Source organism: Monodelphis domestica, chromosome 2 (genome assembly GCF_027887165.1).
Source record: "Monodelphis domestica isolate mMonDom1 chromosome 2, mMonDom1.pri, whole genome shotgun sequence".
NCBI lineage: Eukaryota > Metazoa > Chordata > Mammalia > Didelphimorphia > Didelphidae > Monodelphis > Monodelphis domestica.
The window spans coordinates 528,126,713-528,153,232 of record NC_077228.1 but is presented as its reverse complement, the minus strand read 5'-3'; the positions used below and the strand labels follow the sequence as shown (position 1 = coordinate 528,153,232).

Below are 26,520 nucleotides of genomic sequence, written 5' to 3'. Positions count from 1 at the left end.
CTTGTAAACATAACCAACTTTCAAATTACAATAATTTGAGAATAAGAGGAAAAGAGAACAAAACCAATGATGTCTAGGCACATTGATAAAAGCCAGTTAGAAGGCAGTTTCCTTCTGCATAAGAGTATACATACAAAACAACTACATTCAACTCCACACAGTTCATATCACCACATCCGAAAGTTCACTCTGGATCTTTTGGTGCAGTGTATGGTCTGTGGAGGCATCTTCATGGCATGTTCTCCAAACAGATCACTTTCTGGATTTGGAGAAGTAGCATGTTTCTTAACCTAAAATTACTCTCAAAAGAATTCAAACTTTGCATTTTAGAATAATTAGACATTCCCCCCTGAAGAGGGTGTTGAAAAACACAGGGATCACTTAGGGATGAATGACTGAGTTATGCATTATATGAATCAATTGGCAAGAGAAATAAAAAACATAAAAAATCCAAATAAAAGAGAAAAGATAACTTCTGAATGAAACATAGACTATCAAAGTCTTATGTGTAAAAATTCCAAGTAAAGGAAAAATAAGCCTATAACAGGTCCTTGAATCAGGGTCCAATTAAAGTAATTTCTATCCCACATGCAGTAATATTTTACTTACCCATTTGCAGCCAAGACTACAGGAAGTTTCCATAATATAAGAGAGAACAAAGGACTAGATTTTTGCAGCAAATGGGAAACAGCATTGCTTGGTCTGATTTTATGTATTTTTCTCAGGGATACTGGAGCCAGAAAAATTGATGTTACATATTTGATATAGAGTGTGTGTTACAAGGAAGTCCTGCATTTAACATATGTTAAACAGCCACAACCCCCAATCTCACACATGATCAAGTCCTTGCACTCTTTGCGCAGAATGTCATCAATTTATGTAGGATTGCTTTGGTCTCTTTGACCTTGTGCTCGATCAGCACTATGCAAGTAGCTTTGTGCTACTTTGGCACTATGCAATGACTCTTTTTGTATTCCTTTCTCCTGGAATCAGACAGAATCATTAAACAAAGTCCCATAATTTTTTTAAACAATCAATGGCATCATTTTATAGTCTAAAGCTTTTTGGGTTTGCATTAATATTATAGGAAATGTAATTTTAATTTATATTACTGCAAAATAAAAAAAAAAGTTGAAATCTTCCCAATACTGGCGACATGTGCTTCAAATACAAAAAGGAGAGAAAAAAATAAAACTGAAATAGTATATTGCAAAAATAATAAAAAAGTTTTTAAAAATAAAAAATATATAGCTTTCAATCATTGACACATTGTGTCAGCTAAGGAAAGGTAGAATACAAAAGTTTCTCACTCAAAACATGAGATTCATGTTCTCCTTCAAACCTGGCCAGGATCCACTGCAAGAGCAAGCAAATGATTTTCATAAAGTAACAGTTTTTTATAAAGAACATTAATACAATTGGTAATGCACATTCAAAAAGTATCAATATCCCCAAAGTTATAATAGCCCATTTAATGACAATAGCAAACAAACCCATTATCATTAGGATTCACATGAGTCTGATGTATGACATTTAAAGCTAATGAACACTTGTCACAAGTTTTTCAGGTGTAGCAATCTTACAATTTAAAAAAAAACAATACTGTGTATTGGCTCCAAGGCAGAAGAGTGGTAAGGGCTAGGCAATGGGGGGTCAAGTGACTTGCCGAGGGTCACACAACTTGGAAGTGTCTGAGGCCAGATTTGAACCTAGGACCTCCTGTCTCTAGGCCTAGCTCTCAATCCACTGAGCCACCCAGCTGCCCCCTGCAATCTTACAATCTTGGCTGAAGTATTTTTTAAAAATCTATTACTGCCATCATTACAAAAATGTGGTAGAGTTGGGTCTAAAAATGTCATCAAGAATCTAGATCATTCTGGTGGAAAGGTAGAGTGAGCTGAAGAGTTACAAATGAGAGATGCTCCCTCTTGGGAGCCATCCAGAGGTACCATGCCCTGGGATCAACTTCCCAGCTCCTTTGGTATGAGACTGTTATGTCTCATGCATTCACATTTTTTTAAATTCAGGAGGTAGGGATTATAATAGTGCTTCATTTCAGCTACTAAAATGGACCCTTTACCTCTTGTTACAAATAACTCAGAGGCAGGCAAAATGATCAGTCAGAGTTGTTGAAAAAAAATCTAAAATGCATGTCTAACTATCCCTTAAAATCAATTTGAGATATTTAGCTCATTAAATTCTCTAAAGGTTGTTAACCAGGTTGATAGAGTCCATCATCACTTATGTGACAATTTAACAAAATCAAAATGGAAGAAAAAGCTGATTATTGGCTTTTCCAATATTTTCCAATATTTTGTTCAATAGTTATAGGGGATAAGTAACAAAATATATCTAATAGTTAAAACATAGTAGATTACACTGATTCAATGTAACAGAATAGTATTATATACGTTAATATATGAACTTAAAACAACAGAATTAAATCTTAAAGCAGACAATCAGCAAAATACAATAAAATACAGAGGCTTTCATAAAACAATGGAATCTGAAAAGGTTTAAAATTTTCACCTCCAGTCTCTTTAAAGTTCCTTCCCTGGGATCTCCCATAGTGAGGGAGAACATGGGTTTGAGGAATCCCAAACTGGATGAATCTTAGAGATTGGGCAGACCTAAATGGCAAAGGGTTGTAGGGAGATGAATTTCTCCCCTGAATCTCAGGCAAGATAATTGAAAGGAATAGTGCACTCATGAATGGTAGAAGCTGTCTGAAATAGGTAATGCACCGCTCTTTCATAGAATGTGCCATGCTTGTAATTTACTTCCTGTTTGGAAGAGTAACTTCCTTCTTCCCTTTCCCCACTGATTATTCCCCCTGCTAATTATTGCCTAGGGAAAGCACACCCAGGTCTTTTGACCAGTGTAGCAAGGGAAGGTGCAAAGTGGATTGCAAGGAATGATTGACAAGTCTGGATTCTATATGAGAGCTGGCTGGGTCAAAATCTAAGCTGTTGAAAAAAGATTTTTTCAGTGAGTCTGAAACTGGAGGTTAAGACTGAAGGTGTGACTCTGGGACTGTCCCTGGACAAACCCCATCTTTCAAGCTGCCTGCTTTAGAATAACATCAAGACAAGGTTGAGAAGAATTTCCCCACTCATTCTGGTGGACAGAGTGATTTTGGAAAAGAATTTCTCCCTTCCTGGAGCTTCTAAAGACTCTACACTGGATTTCTGCTGCCTGACCCACCAAGGAGTCTGTATGAGAATCTGGGCTCCCTGTTTGGACTTATCTTTAGTTAACTTTAGTTTAGTTTAGTTTAGTTTAGTTTAGTTTAGTTTAGACAAGGTTAAGCTTAGAAAATAACTATACTGGGTTTAGTATCTTAGGCTAATAGTAAGCTGGTCCATTATCTTCTTTCCTTCCCCATCATTCCCTCCTTGTTAATAAACTTATTTATTTAACTGTGTTCTCCCTTCCTAAAAACCTTTCCATTTCCCCTTAAATTTCCATTGTAACACCAGCTTCTTGGTGGCAGCAATCATCAGCACCAAAAGGATCAGCAACATGGGCAGCTACCACGGTCAGACCTGGGGCTGGGGCTGGGGCTGGGGCCAGAGCAGGAGCAGGAGGAGGAGTGATTGGGCTCAAGAAGGTCAGGAGTGTATGGCTGGGACAACCCAGGAGGCTGGATTGGCAGTAGCATCAGCAACCCCAGAGGCAGCAGCAAGGAACTGAGGGACATGGGCTCAAGCAGACGGGTGAGAGAAGTGACTCATCTCCTCTCGCCAAGAGTCCCCTGACTGAAAATAGCCCAGCAAGTAGGGAGAGCAACCAGACAAAAAGTAGGGAAAGAAAAAGGCAGCAGCTCCAAAGTGAGTTCAGAATTTACAATGGTGGGTGGGGTGGGCAAAAAGCCTTAGCAGGAGAAATATGGCTTAAAAATGTTTTCTAGGCTATCTTTTAAAAAATTGAGAGTTTTTTCTTATCTCTTCTGGTTGTCATCAATGAAAAATTAAAATTAATGTCAAATAATAAAAATATTATATTTTAAGGGATTTATTAATGATAATTAGAAATCAAAGAATAAAGAGGATACAAAATAAAGACCACATGCCCATGGCTGATTAGCCATTTCAAAATCCCCACTCACTACCACCATGCTTACTGTCAGGGCCAAAAAGAGGGCAGGACCCTCCACATCCCAGCCTCATATCCCCTGTCTACTTGGTAGTAATCTCTCGGTAACCGAGGATGACAATTGTCTTTGTGCATTTTCATCTATGATGTATAGATGAGTGCACAAAGACACTTGTGGGTGAAGGAGATTTAAGTGGAAAAGTCATTGCACAGAGACAGTCCCACTCTCTTGGCGTTGGAAGCCTGGGTCCAATGGCATGAAAAATCATTACACCTTGAGACTTCCTCACCTGCATTGGATGGCCGTGTTGTCCTTTGTGCTCCAACATGCCCTAAGCACTCCACAGTGCTTTGCTGTGTCGCCATCTCATCCATTGAACCTTCTTATTGGTTTCTTCCATCTGTTCAGCTGAAGCAGTCTTCACATGCTGGGTGAGCAAAGCCTTGGTTCACCAGGGGTCTATGACCCGATGGTTACCCTCACAAGGTTTAGCTGGCCTGTCGAAGCGGTTGCCCGGGGTGTGGCCGCTGCTGCATGCTAGCAGCTACTGGGAGCCATAAATGAGAGCTGGGTGTCAGGTGAGGGTCAGAGGTTGGAGAGCTGCCCTAGGAGGGCATGACAAGCCCTCCATACCAGAGATACTACCCCTCCCTGAGCACCCCATACACCCCATCCCCTGTCTACAGGAAGTATGTAATGACAGGAAGTCAGTGGGATCCCGGGAAATGTAGTTCTTTTTTAGGGTAACAGATTTTCAATTATACACTTTGGACTGCCCAATGTGGGTATTTTGGGGAGTAGTTAGCCCAGATGGACTCACTCCAGACTTAGGAGCCTGAAGAACTGCCTTAAGCCTGGAAGTCAGGGATGAAACATATTCTTCATCATTATCTGTCTCCTTAGTCTTCCTCCTTGATTCATTAATAGGCTCCTAGATCTAGAGCTGGAAGGCCATTTGGCCCAACTCCTTAATTTTATACATGAGGAAACTGAGGCCCAGAGAGGTTAAGTAACTTTTTTGTTATTGTTCATTTGTGTCCTACTCTTCATGACCCCATATATGCTAGCTGTCCTTGGGGTTTTCTTGTTGAGGATACTGGAGTGGTTTGCCATTTCATTCTGTAGTATATCCTTTCCCCAGGAAATCAGAGGTTAAATGACTTACCCAGAGTCACACAGCTATATCTGAGATTGGATTTGAGCTCAGGTCTTTCTAACTTCAAACACAGCTCTCTACCCATTGAGCCACCTGACTATTCTTTTTCCATTTAGATAGGAAGACATTAAGGGTCAGAGAGATTGAATGATTTGATAAGGGTTACCTAGCTGGTGTCTAAAGTGAAATAGATTCCAAATCTCACACTCCCTCCACTGCTCTATGAAGCTTTTGTAATTTGTGCCCCAGGGCCCTTCAAGCCCTCCATGATTATACACACAAGTTCTGAGAATGGACCTAAGTGAAATATTTTTTCTTGTTTTTTACTTATTATGCTTCTACCTAGATTTCCAAAGAATTTTTTTCAAGAAGTAGCTCAATGCTGTTTCTATGCTACAGGGACAAAGAAAGACCTTGGAGAACAACATGATGGTGTAAAGTGGGCTGGTTCTGGAATCAGAGAATCTGGCTTCAAATCCTGACCCTCTCCATTTCTATCTCTGTGTCCTTGGGCAAGTTGCTGAAACTTTCTAGGTCTCAGTTTCCTCAACTGAAAATTGAGAGATTTGGACTAGATGGCCTCTGAGGTCCCTTCCAGCTCTAAATTGAAGATCTGTGGAATCAACGACCCTCACAGAGATCAAGTGACTTGCCCAAAGTCACATAGGTAAAAAGTAGCTGAACCAAGATTGAAAGCCAATGCTTTAATCCTAAATTCCAGGGGTCTTGGTATGTCATCATGATATAACAGTTGTTCTTTGGCAATTGTTTGTCCAACAAATGCCAGGAACCCTTATTTTCCTAAGGTTTTCTCAACATACACTTGTTCTCCTTTTCTTCGTTTTCTTTTCTTTTAAATGAACAATTATTTAAATTAAATTAACATCTATTTTCTCTCCCATCTTTTCTCCTCTCCTCATTAAAAACAAAACAAAAGAGAACAAAATCGAACAAAAATTTAAATCCTTGTAACAGATAAAGAAAATAAAGCAAAATAAATGTTTTCATTGGCTAAGGCCAAATATGTATGCCTCACTCTCCATCTTGAGGCCATTTTCTTTCTTCTTCCATTCCAATAAACAAATTAAAAAATTAAACCAATCCTCCAATACATCTCCACAAAATCCAGCAAAACAAATTCCCATGTTAGTCCCATTCGAAGAAGCTTGTTTCCTTCTGCATCTCCTATTCATCACTTCTCTCTATCAGGAGATCAGTGGCTAGTTTCATCTTGATTCTTTTGAATTCCTGCTTTTATCACAGCATTGATCAGAGTTCTAATGTCTTTCAAAGTTCTTTTTTCTCTCTATTACATTATTATTGTATAAGTTGACTGGTATTTGGGGTTGGAGTTAGTAAATCTCACCTCATCCAGCCTCTGACATTTCTTAACTGGGTAACCTTGGGCCACTCGGGGAAGTCATTAAGGGGTGGCTGGAAACTGTCCTGGTGGAAGGAACATCCATATCCAGAATTTAACTTCGAGGCCATAATCACAGATTCTGCCTGAATTCTAAGAGTTATAGCCAACATTTTGGGCACCTGGAGCCATAGACCCCCCAAACATGACTGGAACAGATAAATTCAGATGTTTGGGGTTGGGGTGATGGTGACTCGGGGATAGAGTCTATAGACCTTAGATGCCAGGACCCAAGGGCCTCATGGTGGAGAAACAGAGACCCTGAGATGGCATGAAGCTGCTTATGAGGAGGAAACAGGCTGTGACCAGGGAATGGATGCTCACTTGAAGTAAGGAAGTCCTACCACTGGATAATTTCCCATTTTAACTAATTTTTGCAAACTAGGTGCTAAGCTCAGTTATTTCTACCTGTTTGAAAGAATATACAACTCTCTATACCCTCTACTTTTGAGTGTCATACTGGAAAGCCTCAATCATCTTGCCTTAATTAGATCTACAAATATCCTCATACTTATATGAGGAAACTGAGGCTTATAGAGATTAATTGACTTGCCCAGGGTCCCAGAGTAAAGTATTAGAGGTAGGATTCAAACTCAAGTGTCTCTTGATTCTAGGTCCAGTCTTCTTTCCATTGTTAATTAATTTAGACAACTGCAATATCTTGGTGAGTCAGAGAAGATGCTGAATCCTCCCATTCTGTCTTGCTTGAGAATAAAGCAAGATTAGGTGGGGCAGATTGAAGCCCTGATGTGTACTGGCAGGACTCTCCAGTCTGGTGCTGAAGCTGGATAAGGGAAAACCTTCTTAAGGACTCTCCTTCCACTGCTCCTAGGCTCAGGAACATGGCAAGCAAGAAAGTCATTGTTGTGTTTGGGGCAACAGGTAAAAAGGACTCCCTTTTTCCAGGGGGTGGAAGGTTACCTGAAGATTTTGTCTATGCTTCTGACTGTCCTTCAGTGTGGGCAGGCTTAGGCTGACACGTGGAAATAATAGAAGCAGATGAGGCATTGGGCCTGGGTTCAATCTTTACTATTTAATACCTGCATGACCTTGGGACAAGCTTCTTAACTTCTGGACCTCAGTTTCTTCATCTATAAAATGGGATGGGGTTGGTCTTGACATTTCTATTCAATATTGGTCAGGTCTCTAAGCTTTCTTTGCCCTCAGTTTCCTCATCTGTTAAATAGGGGGGAGGGGGGTTGGGTTGGACTCATTAATCTCTAAGGTCCTTTTCAGTTTCTAATCTGTGATCCTTCTAGGGGTCATTAACAAAAAAAAAATATCCACTTTATTTCTTGTATTGGCACCAAGAAGGGAAATTAATTTGATGGGCTTTCAGGAAATGTTTCCTGAAAGAGTTTCCTGATTTTTTCCCTCTTTTGCTTATTATTGTTTTTGTGTCATGCCCTGGAAACCTGTGCTTTATTTACCAAGGTAGGCTGTGTCTTCAGTTCTCTCCTTTCCTCTATTTTCTGAGGTGAAAGAGAAATAAGAAAATGCATACTTAGAGGTCTGAGGTAAATGGAAAGAGTTAGGAAATGTATCCTTCTGGCAGGAAGGTAGGAGAGGTAGGGTGGAATAGTGGATAGAGAGTTAGATTTGGAGTCAGGAAGATCTAAGTTTAGTTCCTCCCCCCCAGACCTTAATGATCCATTGTGTGTTTTGGGAAAGTCCCAACCTAGCTGAGCCCCAGTTCCCTCATCTGTAGTCTAGAAGATATAGGTTTGCCAAATTACAGCTTTAACAACCCATAGCTTTTTGGATACTTTAACTAGAACCCATTGGGTTGCCATGCTTTTCATTTGTAAGTCTCCAGTTTAAATATAGACCATGTCCTCCCACTTCCCAAGTGTCCTACCTCATCAACTAACACCTTGTGGCTCAGCATCTTAACTGAATCTAGTGGTACTACTGGGGGCATCCTGGAGCAGAACAGATTGCTCAATTTTGGTGTCAATGATTATAACTCAGAAATCAGCAACTGCTTGATTTGTTGTTTTCTTAATTGTTCTAGACTTGAGAAATCAAATCAAAGTTAAAACTACAGGTTGTATAGATTTCCCACCCTGCCCCACCACACCTATATGATAAACATCTCCAAACACACCTCTGCTCAAGGCCATTTGGAGGAGCAGTGGATAGAGCATTGAGCTTTCAATCAAGAATACTCACCTTCATGAGTTCAAATCTGACCTCAGACACTTACTAGTTGTATGACCTTGGGGAAGTCACTTAACAAAAGCAGGAGGGTAGGAGAAGGCCTGGGGACAAAGTCATTGTTACACTAGTCACTATAGATTGCTGCTGATAGTAATAATTGGACATTTGTAGAATCATTTACAACTTCTGCTCCTGGCAGCCAAGATGACAGAATGAGAAACATTCTGAGTTGCCCAAACCAACCTCTGAACAACCACAAAAGAAAAATATGTCTCAATAAAAGTTTTTGAGAAACAGAATCAATAGTAGACAGAATGAAACAGTAGAATCAGCAGTGTGAGGAGGTACAGTGCAAACACACACTGAGGAGCTTGAGGAGTAACCTGGTGTAAGCATAGCTGAGGAGGAGCTCTCAGTGGAAGGAACATCCTCAGTGATCACATTCCAGGGGAACTAGCATCTGAGGAATGGAATCTAGCTAAATTCACTGCATGTAACACCTGGGAGAACACAGGGACAGTACTCTCTCCATCCCAGAAGTGGAGCTGAACCCCGACATATAGGCAATGTCTTTTTAAAAAGCACCCTAAAATAAGTAAAGAGACAAAGAAAATAGGAAAATAACTGAAAAAGGAAATACAAAGCCTCAAAGAAGAAAATGGCACCTAAAAATTAGAACTGAACAAATGGAAGCTAATGACTACTTAAGACCCCAGGAAAGAAACAAATTCAAAAGAATATATAGTGCTTCATATCTATTATCTCCCTTGAGTCTTAGGGTGCCCCCAGTCACTATTCCTCATCAGAGGTGTAGGGCAGAGTGGGATGGGGAAGGCACTGAAAGAAGAAGTGGGATAGAAGAAAGAAGAGCTCAATAGACTAAGTCCACATTTCTTCAGTTACATATTGTTAGTTGCTTCCTTGCAACCTTTTTTATATAACTCTAGTTGGGGCAGGGATGGGGAGAGATGGGATTATAATATTCCAAACCAACTCCTTAGTAGTGCTTGTATTATTAGCTCCATTTTAAAAATGAGGAAACAGGTGATTACAAAAGTGAAATGATTTAAGACAACTACTAATTATGGCTTGTTGTTCAGTTGTGTCTGACTCTTAGTGATCCTAGTTAGGGTTTTCTTGGCAAAGATACTGGAATGGTTTGCCATTTTCTCCTCCAGCTCATTTGATAGATGAGGAAACTGAGGCCAACAGGGTGAAGTGATTTCTGGAATTGAACTCAGGAAGATGTCATTATGACTTCAAGTCCTATGCTCTATCCACTGTACCATCTAGCTGCTCCAGTACAAATACACTAACCCAAGATTTGACCCTAAGAGAAGGGTTCTGAGAGTATCTCTTTCCAATCTTTCATACAAACACACACACACACACACACACACACACAATACACACACCTGTATACACACACATATATACATACACATTTGTTCATTCATTGATTTATCAAGTCTATTCATTTGCTTATTTTCTTCCTCATCAGGAAATCAAGGTGGTTCTGTGGCCAGAGCCATTTTGGAAGACAAAAATATTTGTGTAAGAGTAGCCACTCGGGATGTGACCAAACCTGCTGCTGTGGCCCTACAAGACCTGGGAGCTGAGGTGGTGAAGTGTGACCTGAATAGCAAAGAGGATGTGAATGGCATTCTAAAAGGTGCCTATGGCGCCTTCCTGGTGACCAATTTCTGGGAAGGCTATAGCAAAGAGAAAGAAGTAAAGCAGGTAGGGAACGGGACTATGTCCATCAAAGGAAGGGGTTCTAGAGCTCCAGGAAAGCACTGAAGGAAATTGACTTTGTGCCCAATAAGAGTACAATCTATTCTTTTTTTTTAATTCAAGTATTAAAAATTTTTTCCCAATTACATGTAATAATAATTTTCAACATATGTTTTCCAAAATTATAAGATCCAAACTGTCCCCCTTCCTTTCTTCCTCACCCCCCCCACTCAGAGATGGTTGGACAGAATATATTTAATTGGTCTCTAGGTATTTAATTACTAAATCCCAAAAATGAATGACTAAAGTCAGCCTTTACACTTACCATGTGTCAGTTCAATCAGCAGATTCTTTATCAGCCTCAACTCTAGTAGAACTGCTTCTTACAGGAGATTCTACTCCAAGTGTGAGTCTCCACTCCAAGTGTGTCTCTTCACTCCAACCGTGTCTCTCCACTACAAGTGTCTCTCTCCACTCCTAGTGTGTCTCTTCACTTCAAGTACCTTTGTGTGTTTCTGTTTCCAGTTTTAACGACTTCTTTTCTCTTGCATCACTTCCCCTAAATTTTTACGTCTACCAATCACAGCTGTCACTCCACTCCAGAACTGCTCACTCTTTCACACGTGGGTCACAGACCTCCCACTCAATGTATGAAATGGGTGTTCACACCTTTTTGTGGTTAAAATCCAAAATGGGTAGATCTCCATACTCAACTTTAAGAACTATGCTTAAATTTTGGGGGATTAAAATCTAAAAATAGACAGGGGAGTACAATTTAATCTTCACAATCAAGGAAGATCTAATTGCCTTCATTGTTACAATCAGGGGAAGGCCAAATCCAATCTTCACATGGTAAGCAATTTGATCTGGGTCATACGTGTAATATCACATAAAACACTTCTATATTGGCCATTTTCATAAGAGCACACTAAGAAAAAAAACAAAATCCCCAAATAATCCCATAAATACACTGATATGAAAGTTAGTATGCTTTGATCCACATCCACCTGACTCCAACAGTTCTTTCTCTGGAGGTGGATAGCATTCCCTGTCATAAGTCCTTCAGAATAGTCCCAGATAATTGCATTGCTGAGAATAGCTGTTTTCACAGTTGATCATCATACAATATTGCTTTTACTGTGTACAATGTTCTCTCAGTTCTGATTATTTTGCTCTGCATCAATTCATGTACGTCTTTCTAGTTGTTTTTTTCTGAAATCACCTTGCTTATCACTCATTATAGCACAAAAGTCTTCCATCACTAATATGCACCACAATCTGTTCAGCCATTCTCCAATTGATGGACATCCCATCAATTTCCAATTCTTTGCCACCACAAAAAGAGTTGCTATATAATATTTTTGTAAAAGTAGCTCCTTTCCCCATTTTTATTATCTCTTTGGGACACAGACTCAGTAGTAGTATTACAGGATCAAAGGTATGCAGTTCTATAGCCCTTTGTGCATAGTTCCAAACAGCCCTCCAGAATGGTTGGATCAGTTCACAACTCCACCATCAATGCAGTAGTGTTCCAATTTGGCCACATCCCCTCCAACATTTATCACTTTCCTTTATGGTCTATAATCTCTACTCATAAATTCTCATGACTTCATGTCAGCATCACCTTATTCTTGTCTGGTGACCAAAGCTGATGATTCTCACTCTAAGTACAAAGAAATGATGTTTAGGCAGGGCTCCCTTATCCAGAACAAACCTCTCCCTCTTTAAAGTAAACATGTGCATTGGTACCTTGAAAGGACAATTTCTAACTTCTGATTGGCTTCCAATGATTGGGGCTGTCCCCGAGGTGGTTGACTGGTTGGGACTCATAAGAATGATCTTGCTTGAAAGACCCACTTCTTTGTATTGGCAAGTAAAAGAGAATGATAGAAAGGACCATTCTTGCTTGTCCCTTTTGACTTTTTCTTGGATGGCAGAATGTTAGTGTATGGTTTGGAGAAGGGATTTCTCCTTTTTCCTCTCCCCTCAGGAGCATTGATGGGGACTTTCAGTACAATCACATCTGGAATCAACATGGGCTGAATGGATTTCCTCAAGAGTAAGAGATGCCGTGGTGGGGCTCTGAGAAAGTGCCTATAAGAATGCATGGCAGAAGCAGGCATGTGCCTGCCCACTTGGTCTGAGAAGAGGCCTAGTTCATTCTTGAACAACTCGGTCTCCTGTGCAGAAGAAGAAGGATTTAAGTTCTTGTAGTCATCATTGTTCTAGACTAGTTTTCTACCAAGAGAATGGAGATTTTTTGGCACCACCAGCCATAAGTGTTGTCTGGTTCTCTATCCAACAAACCATCTAGCTGCCCCTCCTTGAGGTTTTATGCTACAATTGTTGATTTTTAGGGAAAATTCGATGCTAACTTGTCTAAGCTATGTTTTGGTTCCTGGGAGCAAAATCTAGATAGAAACATAATAAGTAAAAAACAAGAAAAAATATTTCACTTAGGTCCATTCTCAGAACTTGTGTGTATAATCATGGAGGGCTTGAAGGGCCCTGGGGCACAAATTACAGGAAATGACTAGAAATATCCCAAAGGGACTTGGTAGGCTCTGGTTGAGATTCAGGACCTCTCCAAATCCTGTATCACTGGTAACTGTCAGGAAGAAAGCCAGCTCTTAGATACTTGGTAAGCCTCTGTTTACCTGGAGCCCACAAGTGCTGCTTTTAGCTTGAGTGGAGCTATCAGAAAATGGAGTAAAGAAACACCTCATTTATACATACTGAACCGGGGCAGGGAGGAAGGACTGACATCTTTATTTTTGTCTCTAACTGAAATGTAGCATTTCCTTCAATTACTTTATTATTTTTTAAACCCTCACCTTCCGTCTTGGAATCAATACTGTGTATTGGTTCCAAGGCAGAAGAGTGGTAAGCGCTAGGCAATGAGGGTTAAGTGACTTGCCCAGGGTCACACAGCTGGGAAGTGTCTGAGGCCAAATTTGAACCCAGGACCTCCCGTCTCTAGGCCTGTCTCTCAATCCACTGAGCTACCCAGCTGCTCCCTTCAATTACTTGAAATGCAGTTCTGAGAAGGAGTCCATAGGCTTCACCAGCCTTTCCAAGGGACCCAAGACACAAAAAGAGAACACCTGATCTAGGCTCACCTATCTAGCAATCTCAATTACTTTAAGTAATTATGGCTTTCCATCCACTGAACTACCCATTTGCCCTGAAAGCAATAACTTTGAAAAAGAAAAAAATTGAAAAATTCCTTTTATTTTTATTTTTTTGGTTCACAGGGGAAAACCGTAGCTGATGCCAGTAAACATCTAGGCTTGGAGCATGTGGTATACAGTGGCCTGGAGAATGTAAAGAAGTTGACCAAAGGGAAATTGGAGGTGCCGCACTTTGATGGGAAAGGCGAAGTGGAGGAGTATTTCTGGTCCATTGGAGTTCCCATGACCAGTGTCAGGTTGTCAGCCTACTTTGAAAACTTCCTAAACCTCTGGAAACCTGTGAAGGCATCGGATGGTGACTACTACAACTTGAGTATGTTAGAAGATGGCTGGGGGAGTTAGCAGGGATTACTACTGGGCAGTCATTCATTCAGTCATTCACCCAAATATATACTGAAAGACGGTGTGCACAGATGGCTGGATTTGGGCTCAGAACTTAGATTCAAATTCTACCTATGATGTTTGTTGGCTGTATGATCTCAGGCAAGTTTCATTCCTTCTCCAACCTCAGTTTCTTCATCTATAAAATGGGGAGGAAGGAGTTGGACTAGATGTCTTCTGAATTCCCTTTTATCTGCATATCTGTGACCCTATATCTGTGTGCAAGACCCTGGTAAAGTGAGGGAAAGAGGTACATGGGAGATACATTGAAGGAAAAGTGGGATAGTGGAAAGAACACTGGATTTGGAGACTGAAGACTTAGGTTCATATCCTGCCTCTGATATCTCCTACCCATGTGGCATAACCTCATCCCATTTGACCTCAGTTTCTTTATCTGTAAAAGGATGGAGTTAGACTAGAGGACCCTGCGGTCCTTTCCAGCTCTAGATTTATGATCCTTTAAGTCTCTTAAGCTCTCTTGGGTCTCAGTTTCCTCCTCTATAAAATGAGATGGGTTGGCCTCTAACGTCTGTTCCAGCTCTAGATCTGGAATCCTAAGGTTCTAAATCTAAGCAACTGGTCTTTGCTTGAGACCAGTCAAAGCAGAAGGGAGCCAGCAAAGGGTACTTAGTGAATATTTTGAATGAATGAGTAAAAGAAAAGCCCACTACAGTTTCTTGGGCTACCTGAGGTTTCAGGGACTTCCAAAGAAAGAAGATTCTAAAGCAATCTCTGATCAATCAGTATTTTAATTATTTGCCCCATCAATAATGTTTCTAGGATTGCTAATATACAGGTATAGAAATCTAGAAATGCTAATAAACCAGCATCTCTTAGACACCTACTATTTGCCCAGCACCATGCTACGTAAGTTGTATGGATACAAAGGCATGAGAGTTACTCCCCCAAATTCTGTCCTTCCAGGCCTGACATTCTAATGCAGAGACCCCATGAACAACAGATTTGTGTCCCAAATGTGGAAACAGTCCAGGCAATATTGATAGGGTTGGGTCTCACTCAAGATCATATGACTAGTTTCCCACGAGGTGGGACAGGGCAGAAGACACCACTTAGCAAGACTTCGAGGAAGATTCCAGTTATGGGAATTTCAAAGAAAGGGCTGCTGAGGGGACCAGGTGGGAAGGTCATCAGAAATTTAGAGGCCAGATAGTCTAACCCTCTCATTTTTACAAAGGATGAAATCGAATCCCAGGGTGGTATAGGGACTTGCCCAAGATCACACAAACACTAAAGATCAGAGGTAAGATTTGAACTCGGGTCCCGAGTCCAGAGGCAGTATTCTTTCCATTTTACCACACTGCCTCCTAGAGACCAACTCTATAGCATGGACAGACAGTCTGTGATCAGAGAGGTTGGATTTGTGGTGGTGGTGGGGAATATTTCTCCTTTGTATGGTTTTCTCTCTCCATCACACCTAAAATGCACTGACTTCTTTCTTCTGCTTCTTAGTCCCTTGAAAGCTTAACTAATGGACCAATTCCTCTGCTTTCCTTCAGGTGCATACTCGACTCATGATCTTGCATTTATTTTGTACATACATGGTCTCTCCCAGTGGAGGGCAAGGTCCTTGGAGGCCCAGACCATCAGACTTTTGTCCTTGCAGCCTTCATGTCTAACAAAGCACCTGGCCCAGGAGAGGGATTAAGAAATACTTATTGATGGATTGTGGTCTCCCGTAGATTTGTGGCATTTTTCTACTTATTCTGATAATATCTAACCCAAACTGCATTTGAATGACCAATGGATTGTGGGAAGAACCTGCTGTGGGAGGCTGTGTTGTAACTGACTGTTCTGTCCTCTTGGCCAGTGTTGCCTATGAAGGACATCCCCCTGGATGGCGTCTCTGTTGCTGACATTGGACCAGCAGTGGCCAGCATCTTCAGGTCCCCAGAGGAGTTCCTGGGCAAGGCTGTGGGTCTCAGTGCAGAAGCTCTGACAGTTCAGCAGTATGCAGACATCCTCTCCAAGACCTTGGGGAAGGTGGTTAAAGACTCCAAGGTGAGCCATGCCAGGGCAGAAGTGACAATGATGTCCTTTCCTGATTCTTCAGGGGAGGCATCTACTTCACTTGGGAATTCTGGGAAAATCCTTATGATGTGGGCTGAAACATCCCATAAACCCTCCCAAGTGACTAAAAACAGTCAAAAGAACATAGAAACACTATCCATTTGATTAACATGGGGCCATCTTTCATATAAAACCAGAGATGTTTAGATTCACATCGGTGAGAAAACTCACAACCTAGATCCTTGGTGGGGGTCTCTGAAAAGTGGTTCAGATTCCCAGCCACGGGACTAGGTTCCAACAATGCCCAATTCCTACACTCACTGCCTTCCTTAGAATCTGCAGAGAAAAGAGCAAACTTGGACCTAAAGTTAGCCCAGGGTGTTTAACCTATCACTAGCATCCCATTTCCATTGGGACTTGCTTCCCCACTCCCAGCCCCAGTGGGCATAGGTAAAGCCACACAGACCAGGGGTAAAGTGACACCAGTTCCTTGGAAACACGGGCAACGACTGCCCAAAGAAATGACCCCTTCTTATAACTAATCAAGATAAAAAGCATTCTTGAGAACCCAACCCACTCTTCCTCTTGCTTTTACCTTTTGCCTTGGCTTAGTGACTTCCCTACCTTACCTTACTTACTATACTGGCTGGCTAACTATAGCCACATTCTTTTTTTTTTTTTTAAAATATATTTTATTTGATCATTTCCAAGCATTATTCGTTAAAGACATAGATCATTTTCTTTTCCTCCCCCCCACCCCCCATAGCCGACGCGTAAGTCCACTGGGCATTAGATGTTTTCTTGATTTGAACCCATTGCTTTGTTGATAGTATTTGCATTAGAGTGTTCATTTAGAGTCTCTCCTCTGTCATGTCCCCTCAACCTCTGTATTCAGGCAGTTGCTTTTTCTCGGTGTTTCCACTCCCATAGTTTATCCTTTGCTTATGAATGGTGGTTTTTTCTCCTGGATCCCTGCAAGTTGTTCAGGGACATTACACCGCCCCTAATGGAGAAGTCCATTACGTTCGATTATACCACAGTGTATTAGTCTCTGTGTACAATGTTCTCCTGGTTCTGCTCCTCTCGCTCTGCATCACTTCCTGGAGGTTGTTCCAGTTCACATGGAATTCCTCCACTTTATTATTCCTTTTAGCACAATAGTATTCCATCACCAACATATACCACAATTTGTTCAGCCATTCCCCAATTGATGGGCATCCCCTCGTTTTCCAGTTTTGGGCCACCACAAGGAGAGCAGCTATGAATATTTTTGTACAAGTCTTTTTGTCCATTATCTCTTTGGCTATAGCCACATTCTTAATGGGTTCTCTTATAACAACATCCATCAATTCTTTGGATGAGACCTCAATCAGCCTAGCCTTAGCAGATGGAGGTATCAGGCATTGTCAGTTGGTGGTCCATTATGGGATTTGGTAGGCATCTGGGAGGAGGGATCCTTGAGCTCCCAGAATTAATAATAACTAACACTTCCATCAGGATTTGGGATTCACTAAGTGCTTTTCACATATTATCTCATTTGAGTCCAACAATGGCCCTGTAAGGCAGGTGCTGTTGTAATCTCCATTTTACAGATGAGGAAACTGAGGGAGGTTGAGTGATTTGACCCACCCTTCATAAGCTATTCCATCCCCATCTCTCATCTCTCTAGTCTTCCTATACCTTATACCTATTGACTTCCTGACTTAATTATTGTGGTTTCATAAGGGTCAGCCTTTCCACTCCAGCTGGACTCTTTGGGAGCAGAGACCATGCCTTAAATATAGAATTATAGGCTCATTCCTCTATAGTGTAAACCTTAAAATTCCTTGGCGACCTTAAATTAATATATATCAGTCTTTTAAAGTGATTTCCTTGTCACAATAGGTAGAAGAGACCTCAAAGGACCGTCTGGTCCAATTCTTGCATTTTGGAGAGAAGGAAATTGAGGTCCAGAGAGATGTCCCAATACTACAAAGGTAGTAAGAATAGGGGAGCTAGGGGGTATAGGGGAATAGAGTGCTGGACCTGGAATCAGGAAGATATTAGTTCAAACACATCAATTGTGTGACCCTGGGCAAGTCACGTCACCCTGTTTACCTCAGTTTCCTCATCTATAAAATGAGCAGGAAAAGGAAATGGCAAATCACTTCAGTATCTTTGCCACAAAAAGCCCAAATGGGGTCACAAAGGATCAGACCTGACTGAATAACAAAAGTAAGCATCATGTGTCTTCCTTCTAGCAGTTAGCACAGCCATGGGCACAACAGATTCACAATAAACTCCAAAACAGTTGAAGAGCTAATTAGTTCAATGTCCCCTAGGGAAGTCATTTAACCTCAGTTTCTTCATCTATAAAATGGGGATGGTAATAGCACCCAATCAGAGTTGTGCTGAGCATCAGATGGGTTATATAGACACATGTGGTGCTATGTAAACCTTAAAGCACTCTATAAGTCTTGCTTTTATTATAATATTATGATTATCATTGTTATTATCTCCCTTCTCCCTTCCTCTCCTTCCCTCCTACCCCCACACATAGATTTTCTGCCTCTTGCCCTGGGACTCAGAACTACCGGGGCATGATGAGCCTTGGGGTTCTCTTCACCATTCTGGTGACTTGCCCAGACCAGACTTCCCACTCTCACTTGGAGTTCCTTAGTCAGGGAGATTCTCTTCTTTTTATATTTGTGTCCCCAGCCCCTCCCATATATGGCTCCTGGTGCATAGAGGGCGCTTAATCACACATTTGTAATTTATCCATTCATTCGCTAATTCATTTATTCATGCATTCATTCACTCATGCAGTTTTGCATTCCTTCCCCCTCTCATTCCATCCATTCCTCCATTCATCCATTGGCTCTTGCCTTCATTCTCTCCAGACCTGGAGCTGCCTCCACCTAGGTGGGAGCTGGAAGGTTCCTCAGGAGTAGCCCAGTTTGGCTAGAATATAGTGTGTGAAGGAGGATAGTGGATGATAAGCCAGGAAAGGTCAGTTGGAGCAAGATTGTGAAGGACTTGAAATGCTAGACACAATAGGGAGCCATGGGAGCTCTTTGAGCAGAGGAGGAAAATGGTCAGTTCCCTCATTCAGGCATTTGTGATGCCAAGGGCCTGTGGGGCTGCATTCCACCACCTGCAAAGTCTCTTCCAGTGCAGCAATCCCCTAAGGGCCCGGAGGACTGAATTGAGGGAGTTGTTTTCTTTTCTTTCCTTTAAAGACGGGCTCTGGCCAAGTGGTGGCGCCTCCACCCTAGCAGTGGCTCCAGCCTGGGGTCTGCCATTTAAGGCTCCTGATGGTGTCTTGGCTAATGTGCTGGCCTAGAGGTGACATGGGGTGGAAAGAGCTGAGGTCCCTCAGGCAGCTCTGCTCTGGCTGGGCCTTGCTAGAAGGCTGGTCTTGCCTCAGGAGAGGTCTGGAGGCAGTTGTGCTTGGACAAGTGAGGCAGGCAACAGAGCTCTCCCTCTGTAAGGCTCCCAGAGCCTTTAGTCTATCCAAGGCACATCAATATCTCTGAAACAGATGAAGCAGATGAAGGGGCTGAAGCATAGAGAGGGTGAATGGTCACAAAGCCAGCAAATGGAAAGGCAGCAGGATGCGGTGGAGAGAACAGGGAACTTGGAGTCATGGCCCTGAGTTCAAATCCCTCTTCTGCCACTTAGCTCTCTGTGAGACTTGGGGAAAATAATTTAATCTTTCTGTGCCTCAGTTTACTCCTTTATATAATGAGGAGGGGTGGACTAGATGTTCTCTAACACCCCTTTTGGGGGTGGCCAGGTGTTGCAGTGGATAGGACACCAGACCAGGACCTCAGACACTATGTGACCTTGGGCAAGCCCCTTTACCTTTTAGTTTCTGTTTTCTCATTTGTGAAATGATCTGGAGAAGGCCATGAAAAACAACTCCAATGTCTTTGCCAAGAAAATCCCAAGAAGGGCCATGAAGAGTTGGACATGACTGAAAAACCACTGAACAACAAAAGATCTCTTCTAGCTCTGGTCTATGAGTCTCTGAAACCTCTCTGGGTCTGTTTCCTCTTTTCTGAAATGATGGCATTGAACTAAGCCTCTCAGGTTCCTGTAAGTTCTAGGTGTCAGATTCCCATATTCTATGTCAGTTAGCCCCCTGGGGCCTCAGTTTCCCCTGTTGCATAAAATGAGGAAGAAGGACTAGACTATGGCTTTTGAGGTCTTCTCCAGCTTCAGAGCTCTGATCCCAATTATCACAATAGAATTTGAACTCAGGTCTCCTACTGCCAGTGGAAGGTTCATCCCACTCTGCCATTTGCCTCTTTGGGACATAAACCTGCAAAGAGAATCTTCCATTTTCTTGTGAAGGATGGATATTTGCACATTTTCAGAGCTCCCATGACTGCCTCCAGCAGGCTGACCCAATCTGCCTTGCCAAAGCCAGGGCTGCCATCTAATCTTTCCCTTCCCATGGTCCTGCTCCTCATTCCATCCTCCAGGGTTCTCCAGCAGGCTAATTAACCTCCAGCTCCCATTATTGCCCATGCCAGCTTTCCTTTCCCCCAATGGATCAATCTCCCCTCATCTTTCCCATCAGTCTTCATATATTGTCAAAAGATGCAGGAACTATATTCTCCTGCAGGCTGCTTCAGCCCTTGTTATTGGGCACCCAGAAAGCACTCAGACCATTGGTTAATTCAATTGTGTTTCTGAGAGGAGACCAATGGAAGCGGAGCCTTATCATTAATCAGCAGATGGAGCCAGTGCAAAATCAGATTTTTCAGACCAGACAAATCAATGGCATTTAAAGCCCTCCCCAGACTTGTTGCATCACAAAAGGATTATTTCCTTTATAAAGGGGTTCATAGGAGCATAGTGCTGGATCTGGCCAGTGATCTCAAAGGCCATGTAGACCAAGTTTGCCATTTTACAGATGGGGAAATTGAGACCAAGGGAGGGAAAGAGTCTTGAATCACAGCTATAGACCTAGAAGGACCCTTAGAGATGATCTAGTCTAGTTCTCTCATTTTCCAGAAGAGAAACTGAGCCCCATGGTAATGAAATGACTTGCCTAAGGTCACTCAGACAAAGACAAAAGGAGCACAGCATTTCCAGGCTTCCATTTCCAAGGGGGTTTATTCTATGACTTCTAAGGCTCCTTTTGGCTTTATCTCTCTGATCCTAAATTAGACCAACAATGAATGGAAAACATTGGATTTGGAGATGAGGAAGTCATTGGTGACCTTTGAGAGGGCAGGGCAGTGAAAGTGGAGAGAATAGAGGCCAGATCACAAGGCTGGAAGGGGAAGGGGAGGCTTCCTGTGAGACAACTTTTTTCAGAAGTTTATCAGTGAAGTGGGGAGAGAGAGAAGGGCCAGTGACCAGAAGAGGTAGAAAGATTCAAGGATGGGAGAGCTTGCCTGGGCTTGTTTGTAGATTACTGGGAAGGAGCCAGTAGAGAGGGAGGAACTGAAGATGCAGGAGAAAGAAGGAGTGGATTCTGGGAAAGATTCTAGAGAAGATGAGGGAGGAGGAGCAGGGGCCCAGGAATAAAGACTAGCCCTAGTTAGGAGAAACTAATAAATCTTTTGGGCTTCTCACTAGGTTATTTCCCCCCATCACAATGTAATCTCTTTGAGGATAGGAACTGTTTTGTTTGTTTTTGTATCCTTAGCCCTCAGCACAGTGTCAATACTTAGTGTTTAGTAAGTTCTCTGCTCTCCCTCCCTTTCCTTTCCCTCCTTTCTCTCTCTGGCTCTCTGTTTCTGTTTTTCTCTGTCTCTGTTCACAACTTCCCTCCTTTCTCAGTTTATCTTTGTCTCAGTCTCTCTGTCTGCCACTCTCTCTTCTTCCCTCATTTCTGTCTCCATTTTTTCTCTGTTTCTGTCTCTATTCCCTCTTCTCTCTTTCTCTTTCCAGATCTTCTTCCCCTTCTTCCTCTCTCCATCTTTCTCTTCCCCTCCATTCTCTTTTTCCTTTGTTCTCCCTTTCCTTTCCCTCCTTTCTCTCTCTGGCTCTCTGTTTCTGTTTTTCTCTGTCTCTGTTCACAACTTCCCTCCTTTCTCAGTTTATCTTTGTCTCAGTCTCTCTGTCTGCCACTCTCTCTTCTTCCCTCATTTCTGTCTCCATTTTTTCTGTTTCTGTCTATTCCCTCTTCTCTCTTTCTCTTTCCAGATATTCTTCCCCTTCTTCCTCTCTCCATCTTTCTCTTCCCCTCCATTCTCTTTTTTCTTTGTTCTCTCTCTCCTTCCATTCTTTCTTTCTCTATATTACTCCTTCCCTTCATTCTCTCTCAGTTTTCTCTATCTTTCTCTGTCTGTTTGTTTCTTATTTATTCCAATGGCTAGAGAGGAAGAGGAGAGAGGGTGAACCTGCTGAGAAAAGGGGAGTGAGAACATTTCAGGGAAAAGGAACTGGCCACTAGGTTCAATCATCTCATTTAAAAAATGGGGAAACTGAGGTTCAAGGGGATTTGTCACATAGACAGTAGCGTTTTAGATAGAATTCAAACATAGGTCCCCACACTCCAGTGTTAATGCCGTGATGTTGCACAGAGTAGTCCAGTATGAGGGGAGCAGTATGAGAGAAGTCTTGGAAAGATGGAACTGCTTTGAATTCTAGGCAACTTTGAGCTTTACTCAGTGGATGATAGAAAGCAACTGAAGGGTGTAGATGGAGGAATTTCCCCCAAGTATCAAGGTTTTTAATAAAGTCTAGCCCCAAAGGAAAAAAGTGTCAACAAGAACGTTGACCAACATATTGAAATGTTTCAGGCATAAAAAATTCCCCCAAACATTGTAATGTTGTTACAGTGAAAAACTAAAAGGATTTCCCTCTTACTGTGGAACCCTGTTATTCTACAAACTCTTTTGATGGTTTCTCTACAGGAAACACTGGCGAATAAGTGGGCTCCTTCTTGGTCCTGGTTCTAATTCCAATTTAATGACAACTTCAATTAAAGGAATGATTGGCAAAGTCCCACATTCTTTTTTTTTTTTAACCCTCACCTTCCCTCTTGAAGTCAATACTGTGTATTGGTTCCAAGGCAGAAGAGTAGTAAGGGCTAGGCAATGGGAGTCAAGTGACTTGCCCAGGGTCACACAGCTAGGAAGTGGCTGAGGCCAGATTTGAACCTAGGACCTCCCATCTCTAGGCCTGGCTCTCAATCCACTGAACTACCCAGCTGCCCCTAGTCCCACATTCTTCATGAATTTTTCTTTGGAATTCTGAGGAACATGACAACTAGGTCTATGTAAAAGGGCATAAAAAAATCTGGAAGCAGAGTAAAGAGTGGATTGGAAGGAGGAGAGAGGACTCTATCGGGGTAACCAGAGGAGTGGTGCTAGGAAACTCTCCTGAGGCAATGAGAATAGAGAAGGGCATGTGACTAGCATATTGGAGAGGGACAACCAATAGAATCATGGGAGAGTTGAGGGGGCACTCAAAAGAAAACAAAGTTTGGAAATGGGAGACTTGGTGAAGGAATGGGAGCTCCCCAGACAGAAAGGGAAATCAAAGGGAGTTTAGGAAGACAAATAATGAAGTCATTTTTCCAACTGGAGCTCAAGCACTGGTGGGAAATCCAGGTGGAAATCATGGTTGGGTGGTGATGGTGGTGGCAAAGATGAGAGCAGAGTTCAGGAGAGGTCCGGGAACTTTTGCTTTAAGTAGGAGTCAGCCCAGGTTACCCTATGAGACCTCTTTCCATGGCTGAGGTCCAGGTGATGATTGGCTTAACAACAACCAACCCTGTGTGCGAATCTTTAGTTGGCACGCCACTCTGAACTTGGCCCATAATGGCTTTCTAAAATTTTCTTTAAAAAAAATGTGTCATCTGGCAAGTTGCTCCTGGACTGTTTTCTCAACTATAAAATAAATGAATGGTAATATAGATGGCCTCTGAGGTACCTTCTAAGTCCCTTTAGAAATATAATCTTGTGATCCCTACCTGTGCATCCTTAGGCAAGTCAGTGTAGCATCTTGTGACTCGCTTTCCCTATTTGTAAAATGTGGGAATGGACTTAATGTCTTCTAAAGTGTCCTCCAGCCATAACACTACACTCTTAGAATCTCATCAACAAAGATGAACATTTCCATGGACAAAGAACAGAAAAGGAGAATTATATGAAACTCTGAATCTCGATTATATACAGTTTGTTTTTTAAAACGTGTATCTCCTACATTTAACATGCTGGTAGGACAATAACATTTCCTCTTTTGTTCTCTTTCTCTCTGTTTCCCTTCAAAGATCACCCCAGAAGCTTACGAGAAGCTGGGATTCCCTGGAGCCAAGGAAATGGCTGACATGATGCGTTTCTATCACATGAGGCCAGACAGAGATGTGCAGCTCACCCACAAGCTCAACCCCAAGGTCAAGAGTTTCTCCCAGTTTGTCTCTGAGAACAAAGGTGTCTTCACAGACTTGTAGGAACCATTCAAGTGCTTTGGACTGGCCAGCGGTTACACATGATAATTTCCTCCATGATTCCTCCATGATAATTTTAAAGCACTCTGCGTGGTGGCCTGGTGTGGTGGTCAGAAGACTGCATCTACAGTGAGGAGATCTGGGTTCAAATCTTGGTTTTGCCACTTATAATCTCTGTGACCTTAAACAATTCTTTGACTTCTCTGGGACTTAGTTTCCCCATCTGTAAAATGAAGGGGTTAGCCTAGATGGTCCTTTCTAGCTTTAAATCCTCCGATGATCCTCATATAGGAAGAATGGGAAAAATTTTGAACTGATTCAATCCAGTCCTGTGGAAAGTGATTTCTTTCCATTACAGAAAGAATCCTTCTCATCAGGGGAGAATGAGGGCCTAATTTCTAGAATTTACCCAGGGGCATCAGAGCATGATGGATGGATAAAGGGCTGGATTTGTTGTCAGAAGATCATGGATTTAGACCTGGGAAGGAACTTAGAGGTCATCTAATCTGAGGTCCAAACAAGGGGAATGACTTGTTCAAGGCCATACAAATAAGTAGCAGAGCTGCAACCTAACTCCCAATGGAACACTCTTTCTACCTCACCATGCCAGGAAGGTTCAGATTCAAATCCTGCCTCTGCCCCTGAGAAATGAGATCATGAGTGGTTTCACCTTTTTAAGCTTGTTTGCTCCTCTATAAAATGCAAATAATTATACTTGTAGTTCCTCATGTGATTGCTAAGAGATACAGATGAGATTCATATCTGTTAAGGGCTTTAGAAACATTAAGATGCATAATATCTGTTATTAGACTTGTGAATTCTAAAGCTACTTCACCCTAATCAGATCTTACTTTAGAAGATCTGATTTAGCTATTTCCTGATCAATAACAATAGAGATACTTGGACTAACAAAATCAAGTCTTGGGAACTCTACATTTCTCCACCCTCCTTAATTTAACAAGATTAGGAAGGTCTGCACCAAACTCAAGGATTAAGTATCTGAGAAAAATGGCCTTCAACAGACATGTGCAGAAAAAGCCGACAGACCCCTGGGTGGTCCCAAGTCAAGCTAAGCTATGATTGGTACAGATGAGATGCAGGAGAGTGACGTAAAACAGTCTATAAAAGGTACGTCACGGGCTCTCTGCTCCCTCTTTCCCTGGAGAGGTGACACTGGCTGGCAGCATGCTAGGCATTCCAACATCTTGGAGTGGTGGCAGTTATTTGTCTGGGTTTGGTGGTGAGTTTGCCCTTGAGCTGATTCAGGTTCAGGCACCTTGGCTGAGCCCTTTGGAGTTCAGGCAGATTCTTTTCCTTCTTAGTCTTCAAAAAACCTTACTTTCTATATCTCCTAATCTTTCCATCTGGTACTAGTCAGGCGGGAGAAATCCTACTCTTTTTCCTTCTTCCTTCTTCTTAATCTCCTCCACTATATCAAATAAATCACCATAAATTTCCAGCTGACTTGGGTATCTTATTATTTGGGCTTTTTCCCTAGCGACCAATTAAATTTTAGATTTTAAGTCACAACGCTAAAATTATCCTTTACAGACTTCCTTGTTGTTGTCATCATTGTTGTTGCCCTGCCTCCTCCTTTTGCTTCTCCTCCTTCTTTTCCTTTTCCTCCTTCTTCTCCTTTTTCTTCTTCCTCCTCTTCCTTTTCCTCAGCCTGGGCTTCTGACCACTTCTGCCTCACCAGACATTCAGCCTCAGCATGGTTTGGGCTCGGAGGTCATCAGATCTTGATTTCAGGCAAGTAAAAAGTCTGCTACGTTGGGCAAATGAATCTCCAACTCCTTGATCACAGTACACTGACCAGCCAGAAAAGAGCTGCTAATTAATAAATTACTGAATCCATCTATCCATCCATTTATCCATGCATTCAATAGATATCCCATAATGAGACCTCAGTAAGGGCTTAACAAAGGCTTTGCAATTAATTTATTTTAAACGCCTACACTG

At 42.0% G+C, this 26,520-nt stretch overlaps 1 protein-coding gene across 2 annotated transcripts; it reads left to right on the top strand.

The window, feature by feature from the left end:
* Positions 1-4,311: 4,311 nt before the first annotated feature.
* Positions 4,312-26,411, top strand: LOC100026707 (nmrA-like family domain-containing protein 1). 2 transcript variants are annotated; one of them, XM_056819865.1, is made up of 5 exons: positions 4,312-4,527; positions 10,334-10,572; positions 13,821-14,070; positions 15,967-16,157; positions 24,382-26,411. In XM_056819865.1, the coding sequence occupies exons 1-5, from the start codon at positions 4,521-4,523 to the stop codon at positions 24,559-24,561; spliced, it is 867 nt and encodes a 288-aa protein (XP_056675843.1). In that variant the 5' UTR covers positions 4,312-4,520; the 3' UTR covers positions 24,562-26,411. The 2 variants fall into 2 exon arrangements, with proteins under 2 accessions (XP_056675843.1, XP_056675842.1); XM_056819864.1 differs by lacking the exon at positions 4,312-4,527 and adding an exon at positions 7,409-7,554.
* Positions 26,412-26,520: the final 109 nt, after the last annotated feature.